The following is a 27,206-nucleotide window of genomic DNA, read 5'->3' as shown; positions in this document are numbered from 1 at the left end:
ACCGCATACACAAGATTAAGCTTTGATACTTTTCAGGAGAGACTGTTTAATAGGAAATTTAGGCAACCTCTTAATAGGAAATACTGGAATATACTTCTGAAAGGATCAGGGAAATAGTCTGTTCGCATTTAGAGGATACACGCACGGCCGAGCCCCGCACGGGTCCCCTCAGCCGCCGGCCCGCCAGGGCCGCCTCACCCCTCCGGGCGCGGGGCGGGCAGCGCGGCCCCACCCCGCCCGGGGGCGGCGGCGGGGGAGTCGTCGTCGTCGTCGGGGCCGGCAGCGCGGCGGTCATGGCGGCGGCAGCGGCGGCAGCGGCCAGCGCCGTGCGCTGCGCTCTGTGGCGGGGCGGCCTGCGGCGCTGGTATCGCACCGAGCGGGGCGTCTACGGCTACAAGCCGCGGAAAGCGGCGAGCGGGCGAGCGGCGGAGCCCCGCGGCGCCGGGGCGAGCGGCAAAGCAGGTTGGACACCACCACCACCCCCCCCCACCCCCCCCCGGGCTCCGCTAGGCTGAGGGGAGGGCGGCGGGGGCTGCCCCGGAGCGGGGACGCTGCTCGTCCCGCCGGGGCCGGGGGCGGGGGCAGGCGGGGTCCCCGCGGCGGCGGCTCGGGCTCTGCCGGGCAGCCCCGCGCTCGCCTCAGGGAGGCGACGGCCCCCCCCAGCGCTGAGGGGCCCAAAGTCCGAGGGCGTTGAAGCGTCGATCTGAGGCGCTTTGTAGCTTGTTCTGGCTGCGGTGATGAGCGCCGTCCGGCGCCGCCGCATCCCCTCGGGGCTCCCGGCGGGCGTTCGCTGGCCGTGAGGCGGCGCTTGGCCTCCCTGCCCGGCGGGGGGCGGTGCGGGTCGGTCCAGGCCCCGCGGGCTGGAGGGGCTGTGAGTGCATCGGCAGCGGGAGCTCCGTCAGCCCTGTGCCCCTGTACCGTTCTGCTGCTCATAAAATGCCATGCGCCTGTGGTTTTCCTTTTTTATGTTATGGCGCTTCAACTGGCTAAGTGCAGGTGACTCCTGTAGCAATAACTGGTTTTAGCTCAGTTTTATTTTGCAGAAAAAGATTTTCAAGCAGAAAACCTTTCAAGGGTAGGAGTGTCATCCCTGCCTTAACGCCTCAAGAGGCTCCTGTAGGAATTAAGCCCGTTGCATGGAAGTGAAACCGGTTTGTTAGCTCCTGAACGCCAAGTCACATCGCTAAGTAGCCTTCTTGTTTAGCAGGGAAAGGGTTAATATCTTTTTATGTTACGTTTTTAAGAGTGCTTTTAAATGGCTTTCTTGCTGAGAGTATTGTGGGAGATGTTAGGGTTATGTTCTTCTGTGGTCAGACCCGTTGGAGAGAAGGACCTGTTTGGAACGGGCCAGCTGTGTGAACACAATAGCTAGAGCAGAGTGCCGGCAATGGAAATACAAATGTCAGAGAAATAACTTTGTGAAATGGTCTCAGATATGGCATTGTTCTGGAAAACGAAAGTCTTCAGACCTGAATGCTGTCAGCGCTGTGTCTTTATAGGGGCACCCCCCCCCCCCCCCCATTAGAAATCCATTATAAACTGGTTCATATCGTTAATTTGTAGCAGATTCTGCTTGCAATGTGTTTTACTGGCTCACAGTTTATAGACCTGGTCTGTGACATGTGCTCAATGACAGTAATGTTGTGTGCGTGACCCTTCAGTCGTTCAAGTTTTGCTTATGTTGATCATTTTTTGACCTTGATGCAGAATGCCTGCAGCAGTGTGTTGCTGGTGTCTGTTGAAAAACATATTCATGTATTTCAATTTTTAGTGTGTCTGGCTCAGCACGTGCCCATGCTGTTGGCTGGTGGCTCCTGCAGACAGAGATGTTTTTTGAAGTCATAGGAGCTGGGTTATTGTTCAGACTCTTATCTTCCTGTCGTTCCCGCCAGGAACAGGGAAGCACAAGTGGTACGATTCGAGTTGGCTGAGGAAATAGGACTTTGCCTACTGGTACTGTGCCATTCTCGAGCTGGACATACCTGTTGTTGTAAAGAGATTCAGAGCAAAATGAAATAGTTTTGCATATGTTTAGAGGAGCCTGAACTGCAAGGGGAGCCACGGGAGAAATCTAGAGGGTGCTTGCTTGAAAACTTGACGGGTGAGAAGATTTAGGAGTTTGATGATGGAAGCTGTTGTGTGGTGATATGGTGAAAACAACTGCTTAGAAAAATTATCTTTCCAGCCAGAACTTTGATGATTATCTGTGGACAGCATACTCCTGTGTTGGTGCTGTAAAAGGACTAGATGTGAGCATGTCTGTGATACTGTTCTGTTTTCTTTTTGGTTTTAGTTGACCATGCTCTTGTTCGTTTAATAACTGCATATGCTGAACATGGCCACAAAGCAGCCAAAATAAACCCACTGTTTGCTGGCCAATCTGTTATGAACATGGTACCTGAAATCCAAGAGTTGGCTGAAGTTCTTCAGGGGCCTCTCATTACTACAGGTAAGTCTGCAGCCAAACTGTCTTCACGGGTGATTTATTGAGAGGCTGTGTCCACTGCAGAAGAGCCAAATATTGAGTGGTGGTTCAATCCATAATGATTTGTTGGATGGAAAATTGTTAACTCCAGCCTGCTTGTATGTTTGTTGCAGAAGTCATCGTGTAATGGGTGGCTACCTTCTAGCATCTTTGGAAATCATGAAATTTTTCACTTGTTCTTAGAACTGCGCAGGTTATACATTAATTTCTTGTGTTGCTGTAACATTCTATGGTTTACTGTAATACTTAACACCGTAGTGTTAAGAGCACTGGGGCAGAAGTCAAAACTCATCTTTTCTTGGATCGCTCAGACTCTCACTGTGGCCTTGAAAAAAGGAGGATCTCACCATGCTTTATTTTCTCCACCTGCAAAACAGGTTCTTATTTACTTGTGAAGCAGCTGGGATTGTAGCTCATCTCTCTGAGCCACAAGATACCAAGTACTATACTGAGTTACAAAAACAGTGACTTTGTGTCATTCGTGGTAAACTCTTCCAGAAAGGCATCTTGAGCATGTTACAAATTAGCCTGAGACTCTCATATTAATAACACTGAAGTGTGCTTATAAAAAGTGGGTTTGAGTTTTGTCTTGAAATGAAGGAAAAGAAAACAAGACGTGAATTTGTACTCTCAAAGCGTTAGTGTAATTGCAAGACAACAGTTAGGTCTTAGTGCTACCCCCTCCTTCCACAAAATGGCTAATAACTTTTATTTCCCACCAGGGCTTCTAAATATGGGAAAAGAAGAGGCTTCCTTAGAGGACGTGTTGGCTTACCTTGACCATATATACTGCGGGCACATTTCCATAGAAACGAGCCAGCTTCCAACTTTGGAGGAGAGGGAATGGTTTGCTAAAAGGTTTGAAGAGCTGAAACAAGAAGCGTTTACACCTGAAGAGAAAAAGCACTTGTGCAAGCTGATGTTGGAGTCCCAGGTACCTTGTTCCCTGTTGTTGGATTGTAGTTAGAGTCGTGCAGTCTGGCGTGAACCCTTTACTGCTCCAGACATTATTCATGCAGAAGAACAATCGCTATCCTGAAAAGCCTTGATGGTGTGCAAGAGGAAGAAGTACAAGGTTTTGCCTGAAAAAATTCAATGCACAAATCCAGGAATCTCGCTGGAGGTTGCTCTTGAATTTACTGAGCAGCCATTCTTGAAACAAACAGATACCCTTTGGTTTGAATTGATTACTTTGGAAATTATTTCTAGGAAAATATTTCCAGCCAGTTCCAAACTCAAAAGGCTTTTAGAACTAGTTAGAACATAGATTGTGTGTGATATTTATTCGTGTGACATATATTCTTTATCACCTGGAGACACAAATCCTTGAGTAGTCACTCTTCAAAAAAGATTCTCGTAGGCTAATGGTATGTCAGCTTATATTAAATATTATTGATGGGAGTGTGAGGCTGGGCAGAGCTCTATGAAATTTTGTGCTCTGGTGTAGCTGTTCTGTGTTTTCCTTTCATGCTCATGCTGATCTGTTTTACTAGCTCTGAAGTATGATGTCTGTCAAGGTTTTGGAGAGCCAAACAGAGTAGGGCTGAGGTGTTGGCCATATAGCACTGGCAAATTTGCTGCTTTTCAGCAATTCAGTGCATTCTGTAAGGAAGAGGGAGATTTATGTACTTGCAAGATGTATAGAGAAAATTTATTCCAGTACTTCTGTACTGTGAAAAGTGTTCTTTTTTTCCCTTTTCTCCCCACATTGTTCAGAAGGATGGAAAGGTAGAAGGGCAGGATCTGTAAAGGTGTCCCTGTTTCCAGTTTTTCAAGTGGAAGGAGTGTTAAATGTAATATTTACTAATGACTCAACAGAAGTATATGGCACATTTTGTATTTTTCATGCCTCTTTGGCAGTTGGAGGAATTTGACAGTGACACAGGAGGTTGAAATCAGGACCTTGATGCACCCTATTCTGCTTTCAGTATGACCAGAACTATACTTAGAGTGTAGAATTTAACCCTGACAGGACAAACTGCTTCTATGTGTGAGTAGTTTTGTATACGTTATTCCTTAGAAATAAATGTTTCTGAACTAGAAGGTATGCAGCAGTTGGCTCGGATCTTTGGCTGTGGCTCAGTCTTCCCTTCTCAGTTACACACTTCATTTATTTTCAGTCTTCAGTTGCAAAACACTGCAGACACTTCCAGTGCTTCCAAAATGTTGTCATTTATGAGGGCTGTCTAGGAGAGGATGAATGAAGTGAAGTGGGAGGAGTGAGAGGAAAATGAAATAAATATAGATTCATTATTTTCCTTCTCTCAAGCATTTTTCTACCTATATACTAAGGCCTGTGTCTAATAGTAATCAAAATGCAACACTGTGCTTCTGTAGCCCTTTGCATCTCAGGATAGTTGAGGTTTACACTGTAAAGAGCACTATTCCTTAATTTCCACCTAAAATAGGGAAACTATCAAGGAATTTGTACATTTTTCTGGTTTTATATTGCTTCATGCATCTCCTTCCACGTTAGGTAGAGAGAGTTTGGTCCTTGAACTAAGATTGTTTTGCCTAAGAGGAGATAAGAGCTCGTGTTTTGTAGTCATCATAGCTTCTGGTCTTAGACTGTGTGGGTGGAGAATAAGCGGAGACTTTCAAGGGGTATGCTTAGGTTTGGATGCTTTAAAGGTACAAACATAAGTTGTATTCCAATTTTATAAAAGGAAGACTGCTGCTTAAAATAGCCTAGTACTGAAGTGCTCCTGTTTTTCACAGGAGTTTGATCACTTCTTGGCCACAAAGTTTGCCACAGTGAAGCGGTATGGTGGTGAAGGGGCAGAGAGTATGATGGGTTTCTTCCATGAGTTGTTCAAGATGTGTGCGTACAGCGGTGTGACGGATATCATTCTTGGAATGCCTCATCGCGGAAGACTTAATCTTCTCACGGGTTTACTTCAGCTTCCACCTGAGGTAGGAGGTTTATAATCTCTGTGCCTGGTTTATCTGCAATAAAATAGAACTGCAAAAGTTTGTCATGTTGCAAATGCTGGAGCCAAAAAAAAGTTATCTGTGTGAGAGTGTTTTCTCCTCCTGTCGGCACTTCAGCCAAATGGCCGCAGGAGGCTGTTGAAAGAACTCTAATGAAGGGGTTTATGTGCTGTTATCTGAAGCATCCTTGCAGTTTCAGGAGTAGGAGAGCACGCGGTTGTGTAAATGCTTTTCTTTCCATGTATCAGTGAATCGGAAAGGGGTTTTAACCAAATTTGTTTCCATGCAGCTCATGTTCCGTAAGATGCGTGGTTTGAGTGAGTTTCCAGAGAATTCAGCAGCCATCGGGGATGTTCTCTCCCACCTGACATCTTCTGTGGATCTCGACTTCGGTTCCCACAGGCCCGTGCATGTCACCTTGCTACCTAACCCCTCGCACTTAGAAGCGATCAATCCAGTGGCCGTGGGCAAGACACGAGGAAGGCAACAGACTCTGCTCGATGGGGATTACTCCCCAGAGAGCTCCGCACAGCCTGGAGACAAAGTTATTTGCCTGCAGGTAATTTGCTTACAGTTTGTAACTGATCTTTGTAAGACTTCCTGGACTAGCCTGTGAACAGAAACGGTGTCTGTGGAAATACCAGACCAAACTGCATTAATGTAGGGCATCAAGAACTGGGATCCTCTTTGTGGAGAAGGAGGAGGGCAAGGAAGATTTCCAGGTGACATATGTGATGATACTGGCATTTAAACAATTTTGTTTCTAAGATTTCTGAAGAACTGGTTTGATACCTTCCTTTCTTTTAATAATACTCTGCATTGAGAGCCACGTGTGCCTTTCCTCACAGACCGCTTTTGCATTTAAACCACCACTGTTAGCCTTCTTTTAAATGAAGTGGGTTTGGAGACAACCTATCAACAAGATTGCAAAATATATAGGAGGATTTAGAATTTTGTCTCTCTGTCGTGGTACTGTTGGAGAGTCTGCTGGAATTGGTTTTTACTCCTTGAAGTGTCTTTTATAGCTGTGGAGGCAGTCCTAAATAGTTCCTTGTTCAATTTTCTTTTCTTGCATTGTATCCAGCATGGAAATAAAAGTCAGCCAATCTCTTAGACATTATTAAAGCCAGGAGTAAAAACGAGTTGGGCCAGAACGGTTCTCCTATGAAGTGTAGTAAACATGGAGGAAGTTACAGATAGAAGTGAAAATGTATTTCAGTTAAATAAATGTTTTGCTTCCTTCTGGAAGGATGTGGATACTGAGAAAAAGCAAAAAGGAGGATATGAAACACTGAGAAAACTGGAGGCAAGTTTGGGTTCTTATTGTTCTTATTTTTTTATTACGAAAAAAATACTTTGGGGCATGCAAGTGCAGGAAGAACGTTTTGTTGCCCACTGCATCTTCTCCTCATCTTTCAGTGCAGTTCTGTCAGTTAGTTTGCTAAGATACTATTGCTTCTTAGATTCTGTCTGTCTCATAGTGTTAGATCTTCACCACGTAGTAATGGAACTACTGTGACTCTAAACAAAGATTCTTCAGATGTCTTCAGGATAAGTGGATCCTCCCTGTGCAAGAAAAAATTAACTTTTACTTTTTTGAAGGGGTAAGTGGTAGGGAGGGTTGCATAGTAGAGAAGAAAAACATTTAACTTGGAGCTGGCCACCTCTGTGTGGGTAAACTGACTCAAAGTATTCCCAAAAGAGAGAAAATGTTTCATGTAGTGTGAACACCAGTACGCAGGATTAAGTCTTTAAGAGGTCCAAGAGTTAGATTAAAAAAAAAAAAAGGGCGAATTTTTACAGTTGTGACCGTTAGCTGCTCTCATTCAGCTAATTGAGAAGAAAGAGATGAAAGCAGACACTTCCTCTTTCAGCATCTTGGTTTGGAAGTTTCTCCTTGGGCTTTCTGTTTTCACAGTCCTTCCTCTCCAGAAATGTAAGTGTAGAAGCTCTGAATTGAGGTTTACTCTGGCATTTGTCCTGTTCTTCCGCTAGCCTGAGTGCCAGAGCTTGAGGGTAAAAAGAGTAAAGATCAACTGAGGTGCCAGTGTCAGCGGTGAGCCTAGTTGTCCAAAGTCAGAGGATCTTTTTTGGAACTTCAGTGTATTTGGAGTATATGAAAACTATAAAACTCTTCTTGGTTGACTACAATGGACACTTCTGCGATGTTTAATTGTTCATCTCTGCTGAAGAGAGGCTTACTTTTCACCTCCCGTCCCTGAACTCCACTTACTGGATATCAGACAACCACTGGTGTTTATGGTTTGGACTGAAATCTGAGAATAAGGTCTCCCTGAAATAAATTTCACATTTGACGTTCCACTGTCAGGGTCACTGATGAGTTAAACTTGATGCTGATCTTGCTGATGTGTTCTTTGCTAGTGCTGCACAGAAAACACATGTGCTAGCAAAAATGGTTTCCAGCTTTCTGCTAGAGTGAGTAAAATTCTACCTGCAGCACAGGAATTGAATCCTCTAGGATTTGAGATGCATATGAAGAGTCTTGTGTAGTTGGATAGTCACATTGTCTGTAGGCTCTAATGCTTTGGGAGTTACTGAAGGCCAAAAAGTTCTTTCAGGTGTTCTAGGGTCTTCACTCAAATGGTATCACCGAAATACCTAGCCTTCTTATGCAGCGAAAGAAACCAGAGGGGAAAAGTGAAAACCCAGCACTTCAGGAGCAAGTGTGGCATGGTAAGGGGTAGGGCGGGGGTGCTGTGTTGTCTCGCTTGCAGTAGTTTGTTTTTCTGCGATGCCTTTTAAAAAAAAATCGCTGTATTAGAACTGTATAAAACCCGGTGCTGCCATTTCACTGGCTGATTACACCTCTACTCTCTTCCAGGTGTACTTGCACCTCCAAAGTCTCTTTAGGCTTGAAACCATTATCCTGTAACTAGAAAGCAGAACTATTACTGGGTTTCAGTAAGAAACTACATCAATCTGCCTAGTGACTTTGATCTGCAAAGGATCGAATCTGTATTCTGAGGAAGCTGGGATCTTATTCATCAATGGAGAACTCTCTCTAGCTTCAGAACATTGACATGCTAGACAGTGCTCATTCTAGCCTTTTTGGAAACCTGGGTTGGATATCACAGTAGTCTCCCCTTCCAAACTTTTTTTATTTGCAACATGTATTTGCAATTTTGAAATGGAACTAAGTACTTAGGTTTTATTTCCTTTTGAAAGCTTTTATTTGCTTTGAAGTGCTTCCATTCAGTTCCTTTTCCACTTTTTTTTTTCTTGTTGTGTCTGTTCTTGACTGTGTTTGGTAAGGTGGGAGTAGGCATAAATCCCAGTTCACCGTCATTGGTGGGCAGCAAGTTGGCCATGAGCCAGCAATGTGCCCTTGTGGCCAAGAAGGCCAATGGTATCCTGGGGTGCATGAAGAAGAGTGTGGCCAGCACGTCGAGGGAGGTTCTTTTCCCCCTCGACTCTGCCCTGATGAGGCCACGTCTGGAGTACTGTGTCTGGATCTGAGCTCCCCAGTTCAAGAGAGAAAAGGAACTACTGGAGAGAGTCCAGTGGAGGGCTACTAAGATGATGAGGGGACTGGAGCATCTCTCTTAGGAGGAAAGGCTGAGAGACCTGGGGGTCTTTTTAGCCTGGAGAAGAGAAGACTGAGAAGGGACCTTATCAATGCTTATTAAGTATCTAAAGGGTGGAAGTTGAGGATGGGGCCAGGCTCTTTCCAGTGGTGCCCAGTGACAGGACAAGGGGCAACGGGCACAAACTGGAGCACGGGAAGTTCCGCCTCAACATGAGGAGGAACTTCTTTCCTTTGAGGGTGACAGAGCCCTGGAACAGGCTGCCCAGGGAGGTTGTGGAGTCTCTTTCTCTGGAAATATTCAAACCCCACCTGGATGCAGTCCTGTGTGACCTGCTCTAGGCTAACTTGCTTTAGCAGGGGGTTGGACTAGGTGATCTCCAGAGGTCCCTTCCAACTCCTGCCATCCTATGATTCTGTGATCATTTAGCTTTTGGCAAAGCGTGTAGCGAGTGCCGTGGTGACTGGCTTCCTTCTGTGCAGTGGTCGGTGACTGGCTACTGACAGCTGCAGCTTTGCTATAGCCATGATGCTTGCAGTCACCTATACACTGCTGGGTCAGTTTTAAGAGATTATAGGTCAGTTCCAGGTAGGGATTACATCAGGCAGTCATGTACAGATGTTGACCTTGTGTTAGTGATGAGACTATGTAAACTCTCAAACCATGAAGACAGTAGTCTGAAAGGGGTTAGGAAGTGGATCTGGTTGAAACTGTATCTGTTCTACCTACTCAATTTAAAAGATCTTGCTTAATGAGTTACGGTTTTGGTGTTCCTCCAGTGTTTTCTCATGAGACTTTTCCATCTTCTTCCCTAATGTAGGTTCACGGTGATGCTGCTTTCTCTGGGCAAGGGATTGTTCCTGAAACACTGACCCTCTCTAATCTACCACATTTCAGAGTTGGTGGGAGCATCCATTTGATTGTTAATAACCAGCTGGGCTATACCACTCCTCCAGAGCGAGGAAGATCATCTCTGTACTGTAGTGATATTGGTATGTATAGTTGAATCAGAAGGAAGATTGCCTGTTGTGTCAGGAAGGATTTTTAACTCCAGTGTGAACATATGCCATGCTATGGGCGTTTTATAGCAAGTGCCTATCAGCTCCAGGGAGTTAGATGAATACATCTTCATTTTCATGGCAGAGTAGAAATTAAAATTATTGGTTATTGCCACCTACTAGCAGCAATTCAGATGCTAAAAATACGCCCTCCCACATCTACTTTGTGGCAAAGACTAAATATCAAGGGAAAATCTTGTCACATTTGTACAGGATGTTATAGAATATGTGCAGGGTTGCTGTGAAGTCTTTATAACTCAATTTCTGCCTTTGACAGCTTTTAAAAATATATTGTGATGGAGTGTATAATAGGTGTATTTTAAATATATCTTGTTAAATTCAATCAAAATCATTTCAGTGTGTTTTCTGAGCAAGATTTAGAAGTCAGATACTCCTTCATTTTTGTTTGTTGTCAGGTGAGCTTGTTGAGCTTTTAATCGAAAGATGAGGCTCATGCCATTTCTAAGCTTAAACTAGAAGTCTTGTTTTGGACCGGTCGTTCTTAGTGATAAACCTGTATGTTATAATCAGCAAGATCAGAGACATAATAGTTGGTTCCCTTGTCTATGTCTCCTATAGTTAAAACTATACTAATTGTGTTTTTAAGACTTAACATCAAGTGTTTGTCTTACGGTTTCATCAAACCAAACGGATAGATTCATTAAATCTGATAAGGTAGATACCATATGTTATTACTACTTTTTCCCTGGGCTGGTTTTGTATTGTGGGTTTTTTTGTTTGGATGGTTGGTTTTGGTGGGGTTTTTTTCCCCTCAATCCTTAGTTTTCCTTTCTTCTTGCCTGGTCAGTGAGGAGGGGGGATGTTACCCATTTGAGCTTCAGGACTTGCTGGGGAGGGAAATGACGGAGGTCAGGAATAGCCGAACTATCTTAGTTTCCCAGAATTTGGGCAGATAAAGTAGAAGAGCAGCATGCTGTTGCTGGGAAGATTTGCAGCCAAATTGTCATACAGGAGAGGTTGTTAAGGCCTTTGAATTTTGCAGTATTCTCTTTAATGAAAAGACCTTGCTGCCTGGAGGAATAGCAGATTTCCATCCAGATTAGTAAGATGCAGGAACTGTGAATAAGAAGTCCTCTAGGAATTTAGTGCTGCTAAAGAAGTTGTGCTCAACCTGTGACAAATACAACAGGTTGGACTAATGTACTTTCTCTTGGGGAAGACTCCTACTCCTCACCCCAGCTGTCATCACAAAGAGCATCTTTTGTAGATTTGTTCTTGTTAAATTCACTTCACATGAGTTGTCTGTGGTTTTCAGCAGAGTAGGTGTATCCCCGCTTCCTTTGGAAGGGCTTGGGTGTGGTTACTGTTGTTATGTTTGGAATCTCTGGGCAGGTAAAATTGTTGGATGTGCAGTTATCCATGTGAATGGGGATGATCCTGAAGAAGTTGTCCGTGCCACGCGACTGGCTGTCGAGTACCAACGCCAGTTCCGCAGGGACGTGATAGTAGACTTGCTGTGCTACAGGCAGTGGGGCCACAATGAGCTTGATGAGCCGTTCTTCACCAACCCCAGCATGTACAAAATCATCAGGTAAGGGTAACACCACCTGATGGGGGAACCCAAAATGTACTTGTGTCTACACCAACTCAGTATGGCAATGTTACTGTGATAAAAGCCTCTGTGTAATGAAGATCCTTTGCCAAACCGACTGGTCTTGAAGTGTAGGTACGCTACCAACAGCCCTTGACTAAGGTGTGAGTCTGATAGTGAGATGTTAATGAAGGTAACCCCGAGAGTTCTTGAATGTGCAGCTTGATGCCCCTTGCAGGATAACCTTGCACATAACGCTTGGATTTCAAATTCATAATAGCCTGTAATAACAAGGCAAAGTTGTCTTCTGCATGCCAGAGGGAAGCGTAGATAATGTGGGAGAATGGGCAGGAAGCCAGTATGATGTTTGTCTCATCTTTGCCTGGTCCTGCTGGTTCCAATGGGGACTCATCTTTATGAGCATTTAAATGTATTCAGATTCCATCCTTGTCCCCAAAGAAAAATACTCATAAAAATGTACTGGCCAATGAATCCTGGTATTTCAGGTGAAGCATTTAGGGAATGGATGGCTTGATTCTCAGCTAAAACTGAAATCCTACTGGCAACTTGTCTGAAGAAAATACACGATAGCACAGAGTCAGTTTAACTGGGAGGTTTTTTTGGCTTGCTTTTACCTGTAACTGCCAACTACAGCCACTTATTTTTGATTGAGGACTGTAAAGCACATATCCAAGAGAACTGTTATCTTTCTGGAAATGCCAGGGAAGCAAACTTGATGTAAATGAGTATAATGCAGCAGGACGTAGTTTATTTTAGTGTTCCGTGGTACCTGACAGTGGTAAGGTGGCATTTCATTGTTCTGCAGTTTTCAGGCTTAATGTCTATGGGGTTTCGTTCCCTCCCTGGCAGATCCCGTAAGAGTATCCCAGACACGTACGCAGAACACCTAACAGCTGCTGGGCTCATGACTGAGGTTGAAGTATCTGAGATAAAGACGACGTACTATTCTAAGCTGAATGATCATCTTGCCAACATGACTTTGTATAGTCCACCTCCTACCAACCTGCAGGCTCACTGGAAAGGGTTTGTCGAGCCTTCTGCTAAAATCACCACTTGGGACACAGGTATGCCTGTACCGCTTCTGCAGTTTATTGGAGTCAAGTCTGTAGAAGTGCCTGAAGAGCTCCAGATGCACAGCCATCTCCTGAAGACCTACGCACAGGTCAGTAGAGCATAACGATGCTTCTAGTCGTGTTGCTCAAAGATAGGATCCGTTACAGGAAAACTAAACACAGCAAGGCTGCCAGTTAGAGAATAACATAGTAGTCTCTAGGAAAAACAGCTCACTCTCTTTTTCAGCACTGAGATTATGTCATTTTTCCTGCAGTTTTGAAGACAGAAATGTTCTCTCCTCCAAATCTGACCATATATTTAGTTCTGTTATTTCAACAATATTTTGTTGCAATGAAGAAAAAAGCTTATAGAAAATACAGTTGTTTATTCTTACAAATAATAGGAACTATTATGATAAATTACTCTCATTTATATACTTTACGATTATAATGAGTACTTTGTGAGGGAATGTATTTGGAACTTGGTAATAGAGTACACGGTTTCTAAAGCCAGTAGTGAGTGTTTATGTTCTATATAAGCGTACATATGTGGCCCAGTTTGACAGGTTTTGATAGCTCATCAGCTTGTGTGCAATAATTGGATTGGTTTGGGTTTGTGAATGTTTCCCTTTGATGAATGAATGATGACCATGCACAGGTGTCTGCTTGGCAGCCACAGAGAGGCTGTGAATTGAGTATTTCAGAAGACTGATGTTCTTGTCTTCCCAGCCCAAGGCAGGAACACCACAGCTGGTGTTCATATGATCCTTTGTCTGCAGGCCAGAACAGGGGAGAGTTCTGGAGGCCGAAATACTTATGTCTCCTATCTTTCATCACTGCTAACTAGACAAACCAAAAGTCTGTCAAGAGCACGCTCTGTGCTGTGCTAAGATTTTTAATATTTTCAGACTAAGGTCTAATTTGTCAGTCCACAGTTTGTTGACTCGTAACTGAACACGTGGGTCATCCATAGTTCTGTGTTCGTCAGGGCAACCTTCTTCTGGATGCGCTGAAATAAAGACTGTGCGTATTCCAAACCGACCTAAGCTGGCTGCAGGAATATAGCGTTTCTGTCTATGGTGGTTTATTTTTTTCCCTAACTTCTAATATTGATCTGTGCCACCAAAAGAGCTACAGACAGAAGAAGACAGAATAGTAACTTTTTCTTGTCGTTTACTTGTTTAGTCAAGAGTTCAAAAAATGGAGGAAGGAAAAAAGCTGGACTGGGCAACAGCTGAAACTTTAGCGTTTGGTTCCCTGCTGAGCCAAGGTAAGAGGCAACTAGACAGCAGATAGTAAAATATTTTTGCTTTGATGTCAATAATGTATAACCTTAGACGACTTAGGTGTTTCTAAGTCTAAAGATTGCTATGATGTATAAATTTGACAATTTGCATTTGCAAGGTACGAAGAGAAGGTAAATCTGAACCCTGTATGTCACTAATATTTGTGGATTGAGAACTAAACGTCTTCAGAGAATGTTGCTCCTTCCCACTCCCCAAAAACATTTGTGTGTAGAGCTAAGCACGTGAGCAATGCAGCTGGCAGCAGTGGGGCCTCACAAGTACTTCTAGAGTGTGTTTCATGCTGCTCTTTCTTTTCCCTCCTTTCTAGCCTAAAGTCATATCTCTGTTTACATATGATACAGAGTGCATATTTTTTTGCAGTTTCCTTCAGTGTATTAAACCGTTTACCACAAAATAATTCTTGGTGGCAGAGAGGAGAAAAGAGAAATGTCTGGCTATCTGTCTGCTTGTGAGGTGGAGCTGCTGCTGGTTAAGAATTCTGTCTCAGATTTGATATTGCTGGTGAGGGGAAATCCAAGGACAGAGATAACAAGAGAAGTAGTATTTTAAAGGGGGGGAGTTGTTGTCCTGCATGTTTTCTTTTTACATGCCGTGCTAATTCAGTGGTTTGTTTATTGCTTGGCAAGGGTTTAATATCAGACTGAGTGGACAAGATGTTGGCAGAGGAACCTTTAGCCAACGACACGCAATGTTGGTTTGCCAAGAGACAGATGATACCTACATTCCTCTGAATCATATGTCCCCAGACCAGAAAGGTTTCCTAGAGGTAGGTTCTGTGGTCCACAAGACAACCTTCTTCAAGCTGTGCTGAAACAGAATGCGTATTTTAAAGCTGCTGAGACGTGCGTAGGTAGCATGTATATTCTGGCCAACCCCCGATAGAGAGACACAAAAACTGTCAGGGCACCCCCTTTCTTCATAGTTACCCTCTTCACAAGTTTAGCAAGGAGTTTTGCTTTTCCTTGAGAGATCAGCTGTTACTCTTTTCCCCTCAGTGTCTTCATTCAAAAGCAAAAAAAAGAGGTGACCATCAGTTGCCTTTAGGAGTGCATGTCCTCAGTGTGCCTAGCACTGATGTGCCCGTTCCAAAGGTTCTTAACCCTGGGTTGTCTTCTTCCTCGCACACCCCTCCCACCAATTTCCTTTTGTTAGGTGAGTAACAGTCCCTTGTCGGAAGAAGCTGTGCTTGGTTTTGAATACGGAATGAGTATTGAGAGCCCTAAGTTACTGCCAATTTGGGAAGCTCAATTTGGAGACTTCTTTAATGGAGCCCAGATAATATTTGACACTTTCATCTCTGGAGGTGAGTGTACAAGGAGCTAATATGTTAAAAAATGAATCATTTGTACTAAGCACATTTTTAGAAAATCCTTCATCTTTCAAGTAAAGGGGCAACGTGTTGAGGAAAGAATTGTGTTTTCTCAAGAAGTCTTGTGAGCTTGCCTGTGTGGTCCTGACTTCTGTGCAGCTTTTCTCTGAAGACAGTTCATCTAAAATGAAAGGCACCCCGCCCTTAGCAGAAGACAGTCATTCCAAAAGGACAGTTGATTGTATTAATGGCCTTTCTTTCCCCCATTTGTTTTACTGTGTGTATATACAGTTGATTGCTTTTTAGGCTGTGTCTTTCCTTCATGAGGCGTCTGAAAAATTCCTGAAGCAATACAGAAGGAAAATAGTGATTATTTAAAACAAACAACAACACCTTACGACCAACCTCTAAGTTTGACTCTAGCTTGTTTTCTAAGTGCTCAGATAAAAGACCTTTCTGAGCTGGAACATGCTGAGAAAATGCTACAATGGATTTCTAGAGTGAGATTCCTTGTATGTAAGCATCCAGATTTTTGGCATTTAGCCTCAGCTAGGCCTCTGCACTCCCTCTGTAATCACAGGTGGAAATTCAGAGGCCCTCTGATACTACCCATCCTCAGCATGTATTTGAGGGTGGGATGAATTACCTTTTTGGATTTGACTGTAATCCCTTAAATAGCACAGGAGGTTTGACAGAGCTCGAGGGAACTAGCCTGTGGCTAGCTCTGCTGTGTGAGCTAGGACTGGCTCACAGGGTGCCGTCTGGGTCACACCTGCAGAAGACCAAATGACAAGGCACGCAGAAAATACGCAATGAATTATGGCTAGGGGTTTTCTTACTGGAGAGTTACCATTGAGGACCCCTGTTAGTCAGGAGGACAATTCCATTAAGAGGATTCTTGCATACTGTGATGATGTTTTAAACTAAGTTTTAAAATCGTCACAGTGTCACGTGCTCCACATGGAGGCTTAAGTCTTCTGGAAGCCCAAAGTTACATGATAATTTCAGAAACTTCAGATCATTTTATGTGAGCTGCTTCACTGTTGTGAATCGCACGGCAAAATGCCAGCAGCATGATTCAGGCTTGTATTTAACGATGTGGAAATCAGTTATTCCTTTTTCTCGAGTAGTTTGTGCAAAGTAATATGTGTTTTGTGGCCTTATGTTCTGTGGAAATCGTTCTTTCCTTCCTCCTCATTGTGTGTTTTTAGGTGAGGCCAAATGGCTTCTGCAGAGTGGCATAGTAATTCTTCTTCCCCATGGCTATGATGGTGCAGGCCCTGAGCACTCGTCCTGCCGGATGGAACGGTTCTTACAGGTACCCCGCCACACCTCTCCGATTCACATATCCCCCATCACAGCACTGGCAATCAATGCTCTGGGAGTCTTGCTGCAAAATGCCTCCTTCCTGGTGTACCTGCTAGTGACATCAGAAGCTGGAGACATACCAGGATCATAATGCATCATGATGAGATAGGAATGGGCTGGGCTGAAAGTTGGGGAAGAAAGGGGACTGTGATGAGAAGGTGTAGGTCTAGAAGTGCTGAGGAAGCAGTTTGGGGTTTAAATGCAGCCGCAGCAGCTTTGCTGCAAGACTCTGATTGAACCTTGTAATAAATGCTTACTGTTCGTGTTGCATCTCTGTCACCTGCCCCAGTGGGGGTGTGGTAACATGAAATTCTGTAACGTGAGATTTGGCACAATGCTTGCAGAGGCCCTGTGCCCTCTGTAAACAGCCCCAGTGGGACATGCTTCAATACCGCCTGCTGTCTTTTTTGTGATTGCTGCTCCTCAGCAATGTCACTGTGCCACAGGGTGAGTCCAGTAGCAAGACAGAATTGCTGAATGGCAAATAGCAGACCTCTAACAGGCGCTTCTTATAGAAAACATTTTGGCGGTTGGCATCAGAAATGGGTACCCACCCTCTTGTGCAAACCACTCACAGGGCATACAAACAGAACGGCGGATGCTATTAAGTATCAGTAAATCTGTGGCAAATTTTTACCAAAAAAACCCCCAACCCACTGTTGTGCCCTTGTGACTGTAGTAAGGCAATGAAAGCCTTTTCATCTGAGCCATGGCTTGAGGAGGGATTTGCAGCATGTTTAGAGGGATGATGCTGCTCTGATGAAGAAGTCAAGACCTCTCCAGTGTTCGAAAAACTGTCATGCTCTGGTTACAATGTGCTAGAAGGAGGCAGTTAAATGCTAAAGCCATTTCCTCTCTGAAGTTGTTCTTCATTTGCAATCAATGTCTGAACTGGTATATTGCTCTTCTGTGCTTATACTAGTCAGTGTGCCTTATGTGCTTGGATTCTCTCTTGCATATTTGGCTCACTACTTGCTTCTTGACAAGGTATTGCTGTGATCCCCTTGTATAGATGTGTGACAGCTCAGAAGAGGGAGTTGACGGGGACCAAGTCAACATGTCAGTTGTGCATCCCACCACCCCAGCACAGTATTTCCATTTACTCCGGCGGCAAATGGTCCGAAACTTCAGGAAACCTCTCATTGTTGCTTCTCCCAAAGTGCTACTCAGGCTTCCTGTAAGCTGAAAAACTTTCTGTTCCTTTTTCTTATTTTTTTCTCCTCTTCTTCCTCCTCTTCTGTGTTTTCTTCCCCTTTCTCTTCGTTCTTCCTCTGTGTTCTCCTCTCTGTGTTTTGGAGCCAAATCGATCGGGCTTTGCCTAGTTGGGGCAGAATTGAGGATTAAAGCTGGGTGGAGGTGAGCTAGACATAGGGTTGATTCTAGGTCTGGTGGTGGTCTTGAAAATCCTACCATCCCACCTTTCAACTGTGGGAGCGGGAATGGGAGGGAGAGGGAAGGTTGTATCTTCAGTACTTACCAAAACCCTGTCTCGGTATCCCCTCCCCAACTCTGGCCTGAGGGAAAGGCAGCAAGATTTGGTAACTTCCGGCTCTCCCCCATGTAGGCTGCTGTATCAAGTTTTGAAGAAATGGCTCCAAGAACAACATTCAAGCCTGTCATTGGTGACTCCTCTGTAGATCCTAAAAGGTAACTCTACTTTCTTAGAGGAAAAGCTCAGAAAGGAAGTCCTGTCCCTTTCTGTTACCTAACAGCTCAAGTTTGTGGTGATATGAAAGAGATGATTTGGGGGGAAAAAACATTGTTGTAGGGTGGGTGACTTAGTTTTCCTTGTTTATCTCCTTTTCTTCTGCTTACTTGGTAGTTACGGTATCTGTGTGCATAATAGTGAAGTGTTCAGCCTTTCAGCCCTTGCCCCTACAGGGAGGTTGTGACCATAGTTACTAACCTGATGGGCACCGTTCTGCACCGTGCCCGTTAGCTGACAGTCACTGGGAGCAGCCGTTAGGTGAAGAGATGCAGAATTTTTTGTTCTGGCGTTGGAACACGTGAGCTGATGAAGTCAAGTCAGGGCAATAATAAATTGTGTGTGTGTATCTCCCTCCCTTCGGATGCTATAGAGAATCCTGTTCACAATGGGCAGTTCTGGCCTTCATTTTTTTTTGCTCTTAAGGTCTTACCTGGTCTTTGCCCCAGTAGTACCGGAGTCTGACAGCGTCCCTGATCTTTGCATCCTTACTCACTATCAAAAGGCTGGAAGTGTCTTGGCATCTTGGGGTTTTTAAGTGGGATGGTGAGGCACAAAGGGTGAGGTTTATCTCCTGGCCTTTGTCCAGTGGGGTTAGGCAGCCAAGCCCTCTCTCATTGCTGGAGGGTATTGCGTATCTGCAGCCGGCAGTTCCTCTTTGGCCTCTCTAGTTTATTCTCTACGGAGAGCACCTAGATGACCAGCTTTGACTGTTAATTTTTAGTTAGTTAAAGCTAAGAGAAATGAGTCCCGTTGTAAGGTAACTTTCCCAGGATTACTGAAGAAACAGGACCTCTGGGCTCCGTGCCCAAAGATTAGTTCACCAACTGTTGGAGGATAGTGGGAGGGAAGGGAAGGCAAAGAAGTGAAAAGATGGTCTAGGGTAGCAATTTACTGTCATAAAGTTGTCTTTAAAGTTTGGCTGGTTGTTGAAAATGTGAAAGTGTTCCGCATAGAGTTTCTGTAAAACACTAAACTTGGAAACATTCTTTTTTTCTTTAGTGTGACCCAAGTGGTGCTGTGTTCTGGTAAGCATTACTACGCTTTGGTGAAGCAAAGAGAGACACTAGGAGAGAAGCAGCACGACACAGCTATTCTGAGACTTGAAGAACTGTGTCCTTTCCCCCTGGAAGCTCTACAGCAAGAGCTGAGCAAATACAGCCGTGCAAAAGGTCAGCCAGATTTTTACCTTTGTGTTTCTAGACTCTTTGAAGTAGTGAACTAAAGCTGTTGCCTGCCTTTTAGGATGAGGATGTGTAGCAGCTTTTCCCTCTTTGCTCTTCCCTCCCATACGTCTAGTGTTTCTGGAGTGGGATAATACAAATATTTATCACTTGTGCTAAAAGAACTTGTCTCTCTGCTGTTGATAGCTTCCGTAAAGCATTACTAAAAATTCAAGTGAACCACTGGGGGCATGTGTTGCACTGGGCTTTGCAGTCCAGTCCGTTAAGTAGCTTTTGAAAACGGCAGTAGAAAAGCAGAACATACCCACCGTATACCCTAATGGTGGGTATAGTTTTGGTTTGACTTCAGCAAGCTGTGACCTGCAAGGGAATTCAATCTGACAAGCCTTCATTTCAAAGATAGTGCCGAGACAAAAAAAGTAGAGGTGCTTAAAAAGAAAAAAATGTTTTTCTTGACCTGATGAACAGACAAATGTGTGCATTTGTAATGTACCCTTATCCTTCCTTCAGTCTTCATCTGGAGTCAGGAAGAACCACAGAACATGGGTCCATGGTCCTTTGTGTCACCACGGTTTGAAAAGCAGCTGGGGGTTAAGGTAAGATGCCCCCATGGTGTTTTAAAATGAAGTTTGAAGTTCTCCTCGAATGCAAAATTCTGTGGTGCTTACACAAAAAACTAATCCTGATGCCTAAAGCAAATGTGTGTTCTAATTTAAGCTGCTTATGCTCTTTATAGCACCATTTAGTGGTGATGAGCAGGACTGGAGCTTTCTTTTACCCAGTGTTTAGTCAAAGTAGACAGGATGATGAAAGATCCCAGGTGGGAAACAACATGCCCGAAGTGAGTAGGAGAATCCAAAGCTGCTGTTTGCTCTGGCAGATTGTGCGCTGTAATGTTCTTGGAGCCATGGTCTTTGGGAGATGGAGGATAACTTCCTGCAGTGCTTCCAGTTGGGTCTGCCCACTATGTGACAGTAGATATCACCATGGCATCAGAAGACCTCAAGATGTGGCCCTGTGCTTGTGCCTCATTAATTGTTTCCTCCTGACTCCAATTTCAGCTCCGTCTTGTGAGCAGACCTCCTTTACCAGCCCCAGCAGTTGGCATTGGAACCCTACACCACCAGCAGCAGGAAGACATTCTTACCAACACTTTTATCTAAATTTTCAACGGACAGACTACTCCTGTCAATCATGTTTGGTGCCTCCTCCTGTGAAGAAGAGCAAAAGCCAGACCCTTAAGACTCTTAGTTCTCCAAAATGGAAAAAAAGAATGGAACAAGTTCTGTAATGATGAAGCAATTTTTTCGTCTAGGGGAATACCTAAAGATAAGGGGTGTTGCCTGTCAAACTAGATACTTTTTGATCTTTTGTAGTATTTTCTACAAAACATCTTTTTAAAGTTAAAAAAAAAAAAACCAGTCCAGGGGGCAGACTGGTGAGGTGGCTATAAAATACCTTGTATCACGTTGCTTATCTGAACTTGACCATTCCCTGGAACGGTGCGGGTGTGGAAACAGTTTGTTTCCACAGAAGCGTTAGTGCTGTTTGGTTGAATAAATGCTTCCCCGTGCCTGGAAATGAGCCATTTCTGTAGCAGAGTGTTGTGGATTTTCTCATTTCTTTTCCTGTGGGCCAGGAATGAAATCTGTTGCAGCTGTTGGTGCTCTTCTCGCCACATGAGTTGTTAAAGCAGGATTCCTGGGAGGCGCCTTGCAGGGTGGCTGCCGAAGGCTTCAGGCACCAGTTTCTCTCACCAGGAGCAGCAGTGCTTTGTCATCAAGCTCTCAGGGTGCAATGCACGCTGCAGGGATCGTGCCATATTTTAGAACCATGTTTTGTAGAGGCCAAGACAGTTTCTGGAGGCTGGCCTGAAGAGTGATGCTACCTCCTACCTGGGAAGTTCTTCTCGGTGTCGTCCTTCTGGTTTGTTATTTTTTTTTTTCCTTAACCCTAAGATTGTACTGTTAAACTGGTCCATTGGTTTAGTCTTCTGTGTTGACAAAGATCACGTAACTTCTCACTAGTAAAGCCAAAGGGAAGTGCAGTTAAAACTCTTTTCCAGTCCCAGGCTGCTGTGCTGTTTCACCAGTTCTCAGGAAAACAGGCCTGTTTTTGAGGGCTTACTTCTGCTCAGTTTCTTTCTTCAGTGGTCCTTAGCTCCCACACAAAATCCTGCTCATGCTGGAAGAAGGCTGAAGTTGTGACCAAGTAAGAGCAACAGAAAAGAGTCTAAAACTGTGGCAAGCTAAACAGAAAAGTGCAGTAAGGCAGGCTGCAAAGAGTGCGAGGGACAACTTGCTGAAAGGTGTAATAGCGCGGCCTCTATCAAATACACCAGAAGCTGGATGGACAGGAGGTGGGAGAATTAGGAGGTTAAAGGGACTTACCAAAAGAAGTCTGGTGTAGCAAAAACCCCAGATCTCACAGCTTTTTTGTGATTTGTTTTTTGGGGGAAGTCCTCATCTGGAGGCCTGTTGGGAGGTTCCTGAGCAAAAACTCTTCTTTGCAGTGTAGGTATCACAGACTTTGCCTTGAAAAGACATGCTGATAAAACAGGTTATAGAAGAAATCAGTGAAAGGAACAGCAGCAGATGACAAAACAGGAGGGTACTCAGCCAGGTTTTCTGAAGGAGCTGAAACACATACAGTTATTCAAGCCATTTGCAGAAGTTCCCAAAATGCAGCTTTGCTCCAGCAACAGGACAAGGTGAGCAGGAGAGGACAGTGACTAAAAGGGGACAGTGACTAAAAGGAGTTCAGCTTTAGACCTCACAAGCAAGGAGTGACCACAGATCTTCCCCTTCTTGCAGCTTCTCCTAAGGGCCCTGCGAGGGCTTCTCCTGAAGGCCATCTTCTTCCACCAAGAACAATTCTTCATCCCTCCACAGTAGGTGGGAGCTCTGCATCCATTTAGAGGACTGGTGTGTCAACTAGAGCTCCATAACAATCTCTGTTCTGTTCAATGTCTTTATCAACAATCTGGATAAGGGGATCGAGTGCTCCCTCAGTAAGTTTGCAGATGACACCAAGTCATCCGGGAGTGTTGATCTGCTGGAGGGCAGGGAGGCTCTGCAGAGGGATCTGGACAGGCTGGATCGATGGGCTGAGGCCAATTGCGTGAGGTTCAACGAGGGCCAAGTGCCGGGTCCTGCACGTGGGTCACAACAACTCCCTGCAGCGCTACAGGCTGGGGGATGAGTGGCTGGAAAGCTGCCCGGCAGAAAAGGACCTGGGGGTGTTGGTCACAGCTGGCTGAGCATGAGCCAGCAGTGTGCCCAGGTGGCCAAGAAGGCCAACAGCATCCTGGCCTGTATCAGCAATGGTGTGGCCAGCAGGAGTAGGGAGGTGATCGTGCCCCTGTACTTGGCACTGGTGAGGCCGCCCCTCAAATGCTGGGCGCAGTTTTGGGCCCCTCATGCAAGAAGGACATTGAGGTGCTGGAGCGTGTCCAGAGAAGGGCAGCGAAGCTGGTGAAGGGTCTGGAGAACAGGTCTGGTGAGGAGCAGCTGAGGGAACTGGGGCTGTTCAGCCTGGAGAAGAGGAGGCTGAGGGGAGACCTTATTGCTCTCTGCAACTGCCTGAGAGGAGGTTGTAGCGAGGTGGGGGTTGGTCTCTTCTCCCAAGTAACAAGCGATAGGACAAGAGGAAGCAGCCTCAAGTCGAACCAGGGGAGGTTTAGATTGGACATTAGGAAGAATTTCTTCCTCGAAAGGGTTGTCAAACACTGGAACAGGCTGCCCAGGGAAGTGGTGGAGTCACCATCCCTGGGGATATTTAGAAGACGTGTAGATGTGGTGCTTAGGGACATGGTTCAGTGGTGGCCTTGGCAGTGTTAGATTAATGGTTGGACCTGATGATTTTAAAGGTCTTTTCCAACCTAAATGATTCTATGATTCTGTTAGGGCTTCCAGAAGGCTCTGTTACACCACGGCTGTTTCCCTTCTGCTTGTGTAACTTTCTCAACTAAATGTGTTTGGGAGAAATGTGAAAAAAGCCCTTGGCCCTCCCCTCCCAACTGCTGAGACATTCTGTAGCCACATGGTCTGTACCCCTGCAGTCGCTCTGTACCCCAGCAGTCGCTCTGTACCCCAGCAGTCGCTCTGTACCCCTGCAGTCGGTGTCCAGCTCCTGGCAGGAAAGCCCTGGCACTTCCTGAGGGAAGGTTTCAGCACAGCTGGAGTCTGGGGAAAGGAAGGAAATTGGTCTTTATTGGGAAGCAATGGATAAATGATCAAAACATTGATGTTACGCAGGAGAATAACGAAACTGGATGGCAGAGGGAGATAAAAGCTGCGCAGGCAGACCCCAGGGTTGACTGCCCTCCTGCTGCCCCCCGGCAGCTCTTCCATCGCCGCAGGATGTTTCTCAGCATTTTTTCTTCTCTGGTCTAGCTGTCAGTGTGAAGTTGGCACCTCCTTACTCCTCTCAAAGCTGGCTGGGGGAGCGTGCTTGAGTAAAGCAAACCACCATGAGCCAAAGACCTTTTTGAAAAGAAACGAGTGGGGTTTAACCAAATCCAGCAGTTCCAGGTGGAAAGTCGCGGTAGGTGAGGAAGGGCAGATCACAAGCAGGGTGCGCATCCCCCTGGCGAAATGGGTCCCAAAAGCGGCTCTCAGGCCTGCTTTGGTATTTTGTCCTAATTAATTCACACGTTTCCTTCATTAGCTCTACATGACCCAGAAGTAACCTCTGTAATCTCTGTTCTGTTGTCTGTTTCATATCGCTGCTTTAGCACATCCATCGCTGTGATATGAAACCACGTCTCTTCCACTTTGCTCTAGCAAACTTCACAACTTCTTACGCATTCGGAACAGCTCCATCTAGTCAAGACCTAATCCGGTTTAAACTTCTGCTCTGAGATTTCCAAGGATTTCTTGCCCTGGTCCCTGGGCAGTAGACTCTTCCAGGTTGAGATCGCCTTTCCTGAGAATAGCTGGAGCTCTGCCTGTCCTTTACTTCTGTTTTTAACCACGAGTCTTGTCTAGGAACAGCAGCTGCTCTGACACAGGGGTGTGGTTACGTTTTGCTGGGATGTAATACTTGGCGTGTGTACTTGTTGGTTAGACACTGTCCCCAAACAGGCACTGGTGTCGTGTTCGGTGCCTTCTGTACAGTTTGTCTCCCGATGCTCAGCTCACAAAGAACCTCTATCTCGATAACAAGAAGCCTGAAGAGTTAACGGTGCTTTGGCTGCAGCTGTAGCTGAGGAAGTTGTAGAGCGCAATCATCAGCCTTGACTCCAAGCTGATGATGACGCAAACCCACATTTTTTTTCACCATGACAGTCAACACAAGGGAAGAACAGAGCCGGTATTTTGAGTTTCACGTGACCTGAGCCTGACCTTGTCCCGCAGCCCTCGCAGGCGGGCCGTGCAGGGTTGGTTGCCTAACCACGTAAAGAGGGCTGGAGCGTTCAGAGCCTGTTTTACCCTCCCGGGGGGAGACGCAGCTATTTCTGTTGTGCCGCTCGGCTAAATGCCCCCAGCCCAGCCTTGCTGTGCCGTGGAGCCCCCCAGGGATGCCGGGGTGAGGAGGGGGAGCTTCAGCACAGCTCTCCTCGGTATTGCTGACGCAGATGGCCGGCAGAACCCTGCTCTCCCACGACTGCTAACTGCTACCAGGAGCACGACAAAGCACTTGCTGACTCGGGGGTTAACGCCGTTTCTCCCACCAATTTTGGATGCACACAAGGCAGTTCTCAGTCCACGGGCCATGCTCTGCTCCGCACGCACTCGGCTCTTCCCACGTGAGTGCTGGATTCCTTTTGCGAAAGGACATTTTGGGAAAGAGAAGCAGAAATTGCGAAAGCCCGAGATGGGGGTGCTACGATGGGAGGGAGTTTCCTGAGTGTGCAGGAGACTTAATTCAGGGAAGTGCCAGATGAAATGGTGTATGAGTTGGGTGAGTGGGTAACAGAGCAGGTTCCAGTCCTTGGACAGGAGAATTTTGTGGGTCATTAAAATGAACAGAAATGAAGCGTTTTGTGCTGTTAGATGGCCAAAAAGAGAGAGAGGAAGCGTTAGGGCACCTGTGCATTGTGGTGGGCTGAGATACAGACGTAATGACAGAAGTTGTGGATGATGCTGAGGATTTTCAGAGTACAAAACTAGAATTAGAAAATAAAGACATTGAGGGAAAGAGATGTTAGACTGAGCAGTTCATTAAAGACAGCAGAACTCTGACAGGAAGAAAACACATCAGGAAAACAAATACTTTAAACCAACTGTTTTAGTAATGGTGATGTTTTAGATTTAAAACAAAGAACCTAGGCTGCCCTGGTTCGAGCTAAAACAGAACTGACTCTCTTCAGTGATTTTACTTTTCAGTTAAGTCTCTTCTAAGCAACTGCACTTTCTGAAATCAACAGCGTGTTTTCCAGACAGTGACTGCTTCTGGCAGTGATAACACTTGAAGTTTATAGCCAATACCATGGAATGGGATGCAGAAAGGCTCTTGCTTTTACCTGCTCCTATAGCTACCAAGGTCACTGCTGAATCCCGTACCCCATGTTGAGGTGCCGGAGCAGAAAGGGGTCCTAACGAAGTGAAAGGTCGCACTTGCGGGGAGGAGCGAGCCGGACAGGTGACCCCAACCTGACCAACAGAGTGTGTTCCGTCTCGTATGTGTCATATCAGTATAAGGCTGAGGGATCACGAGGGTCAATCTCTCTTCTTTGATGGCCGACATCTGAGGAGGACTCTGTCTGTGCTTCTGTTGTTGATCCCGACCCGTGCATCCCTGAATCCAGTGCCTGAGTCCACTCCTGCATCCTGTTCCCGTCTGCTGCCGAGTCCAGCCTGGGATTGCCCCAGTGCCAGCCCTGCAGCGTGGTGGTGATGTATCGTCACCAGGGTGGGGGGAGTTGGGTTCGGTATTGGTGTTGTATCTGTTTGTATATATTTTCTTATTCTTACCTTTTATTGTTATTGTTCCATTAAAGCTGTTTTAGTTTTCTTTTCCAACCTGTAAGTCTCTCTCCTTTCTCCTCCTGGGGAGGTAGAGGGGCTAATAGAAAGCGTCTGTTATTCCTTAGTGGCCGGCCCAGCCTCAAGCCGTGACAAGCCCGAATTTTGAAGGTGCAAAGTTTTGAACACCTCAATCGCATTCATTTGGAATGAGCAAAGAAAATAATACTGCATTCTGATTTTTGTCATTTCTGTCATCGGGAACCCATTTGTAGGTGACACTGTAACATTTCTTCAGCACACCTGGAGTGGTGCATCTGTTAGTATGGACTGAAAAAACCTCCTGGACCTTTTATCAATCACCAACACATGGACCAGGACTTTACAGATAGGAAGGTTTGCTGTCAGCGAGCAAGCTTCAAGACCTGTGATTTAAGGCACTTTGAAGATAAGATTGGCTAAAAATCTGAACAAAGGGTAATTACAAGAAACTTCCTGAAGTTTAGCTATTAACCTAGCTGTTAATTTGTAGATTATAACCTACAAGTAAGATGCTAGGCCAATTAATTATGGGCATATGTTAGACTATTCAGGAAACTATAGGTGAAAGTAAGTGCCACAGGGTAACTCATTCGTATTTGTAAAATTCTGACTATATAAACTGTTAGAAAAATCCTTTCTCAGTGATTTCAGATGAGGGAGGCTATTGAACAAAATTATTTGAAGACACTATAGCAAGGTTTTGGTTAAGAGGATTTCTTCTTGGGGAATGCAGAACAAA

At 45.3% G+C, this 27,206-nt stretch overlaps 1 protein-coding gene across 1 annotated transcript; it reads left to right on the top strand.

Moving 5' to 3' along the window:
• Positions 1–293: 293 nt before the first annotated feature.
• Positions 294–20,727, top strand: DHTKD1 (dehydrogenase E1 and transketolase domain containing 1). Its single transcript, XM_086474755.1, has 17 exons — positions 294–453; positions 2,294–2,449; positions 3,208–3,419; positions 5,204–5,398; positions 5,706–5,975; positions 9,782–9,953; positions 11,373–11,571; positions 12,442–12,754; positions 13,830–13,914; positions 14,578–14,717; positions 15,104–15,254; positions 16,472–16,578; positions 17,641–17,805; positions 18,193–18,275; positions 19,336–19,505; positions 20,028–20,113; positions 20,579–20,727. The coding sequence occupies exons 1-17, from the start codon at positions 294–296 to the stop codon at positions 20,678–20,680; spliced, it is 2,766 nt and encodes a 921-aa protein (XP_086330881.1). The 3' UTR covers positions 20,681–20,727.
• Positions 20,728–27,206: the final 6,479 nt, after the last annotated feature.

The sequence above is a fragment of the Leptosomus discolor genome, chromosome 1 (assembly GCF_034619465.1).
Source record: "Leptosomus discolor isolate bLepDis1 chromosome 1, bLepDis1.hap2, whole genome shotgun sequence".
NCBI classification, from domain to species: Eukaryota; Metazoa; Chordata; class Aves; order Leptosomiformes; family Leptosomidae; genus Leptosomus; species Leptosomus discolor.
This window is presented reverse-complemented; position numbering and strand designations above follow the sequence as displayed.

What these genes read in the sequence shown, in the direction of transcription:
- DHTKD1 (XM_086474755.1), top strand. Translation starts at nt 294, where the DNA reads ATGGCGGCGGCAGCGGCGGCAGCGGCCAGCGCCGTGCGCTGCGCTCTG. An exon ending in AGCTGATGTTGGAGTCCCAG is followed by an intron (nt 3,420 to 5,203) that starts GTACCTTGTTCC and finishes TGTTTTTCACAG; the next exon opens with GAGTTTGATCACTTCTTGGC. An exon ending in TCCTCTGTAGATCCTAAAAG is followed by an intron (nt 18,276 to 19,335) that starts GTAACTCTACTT and finishes TTTTTTCTTTAG; the next exon opens with TGTGACCCAAGTGGTGCTGT.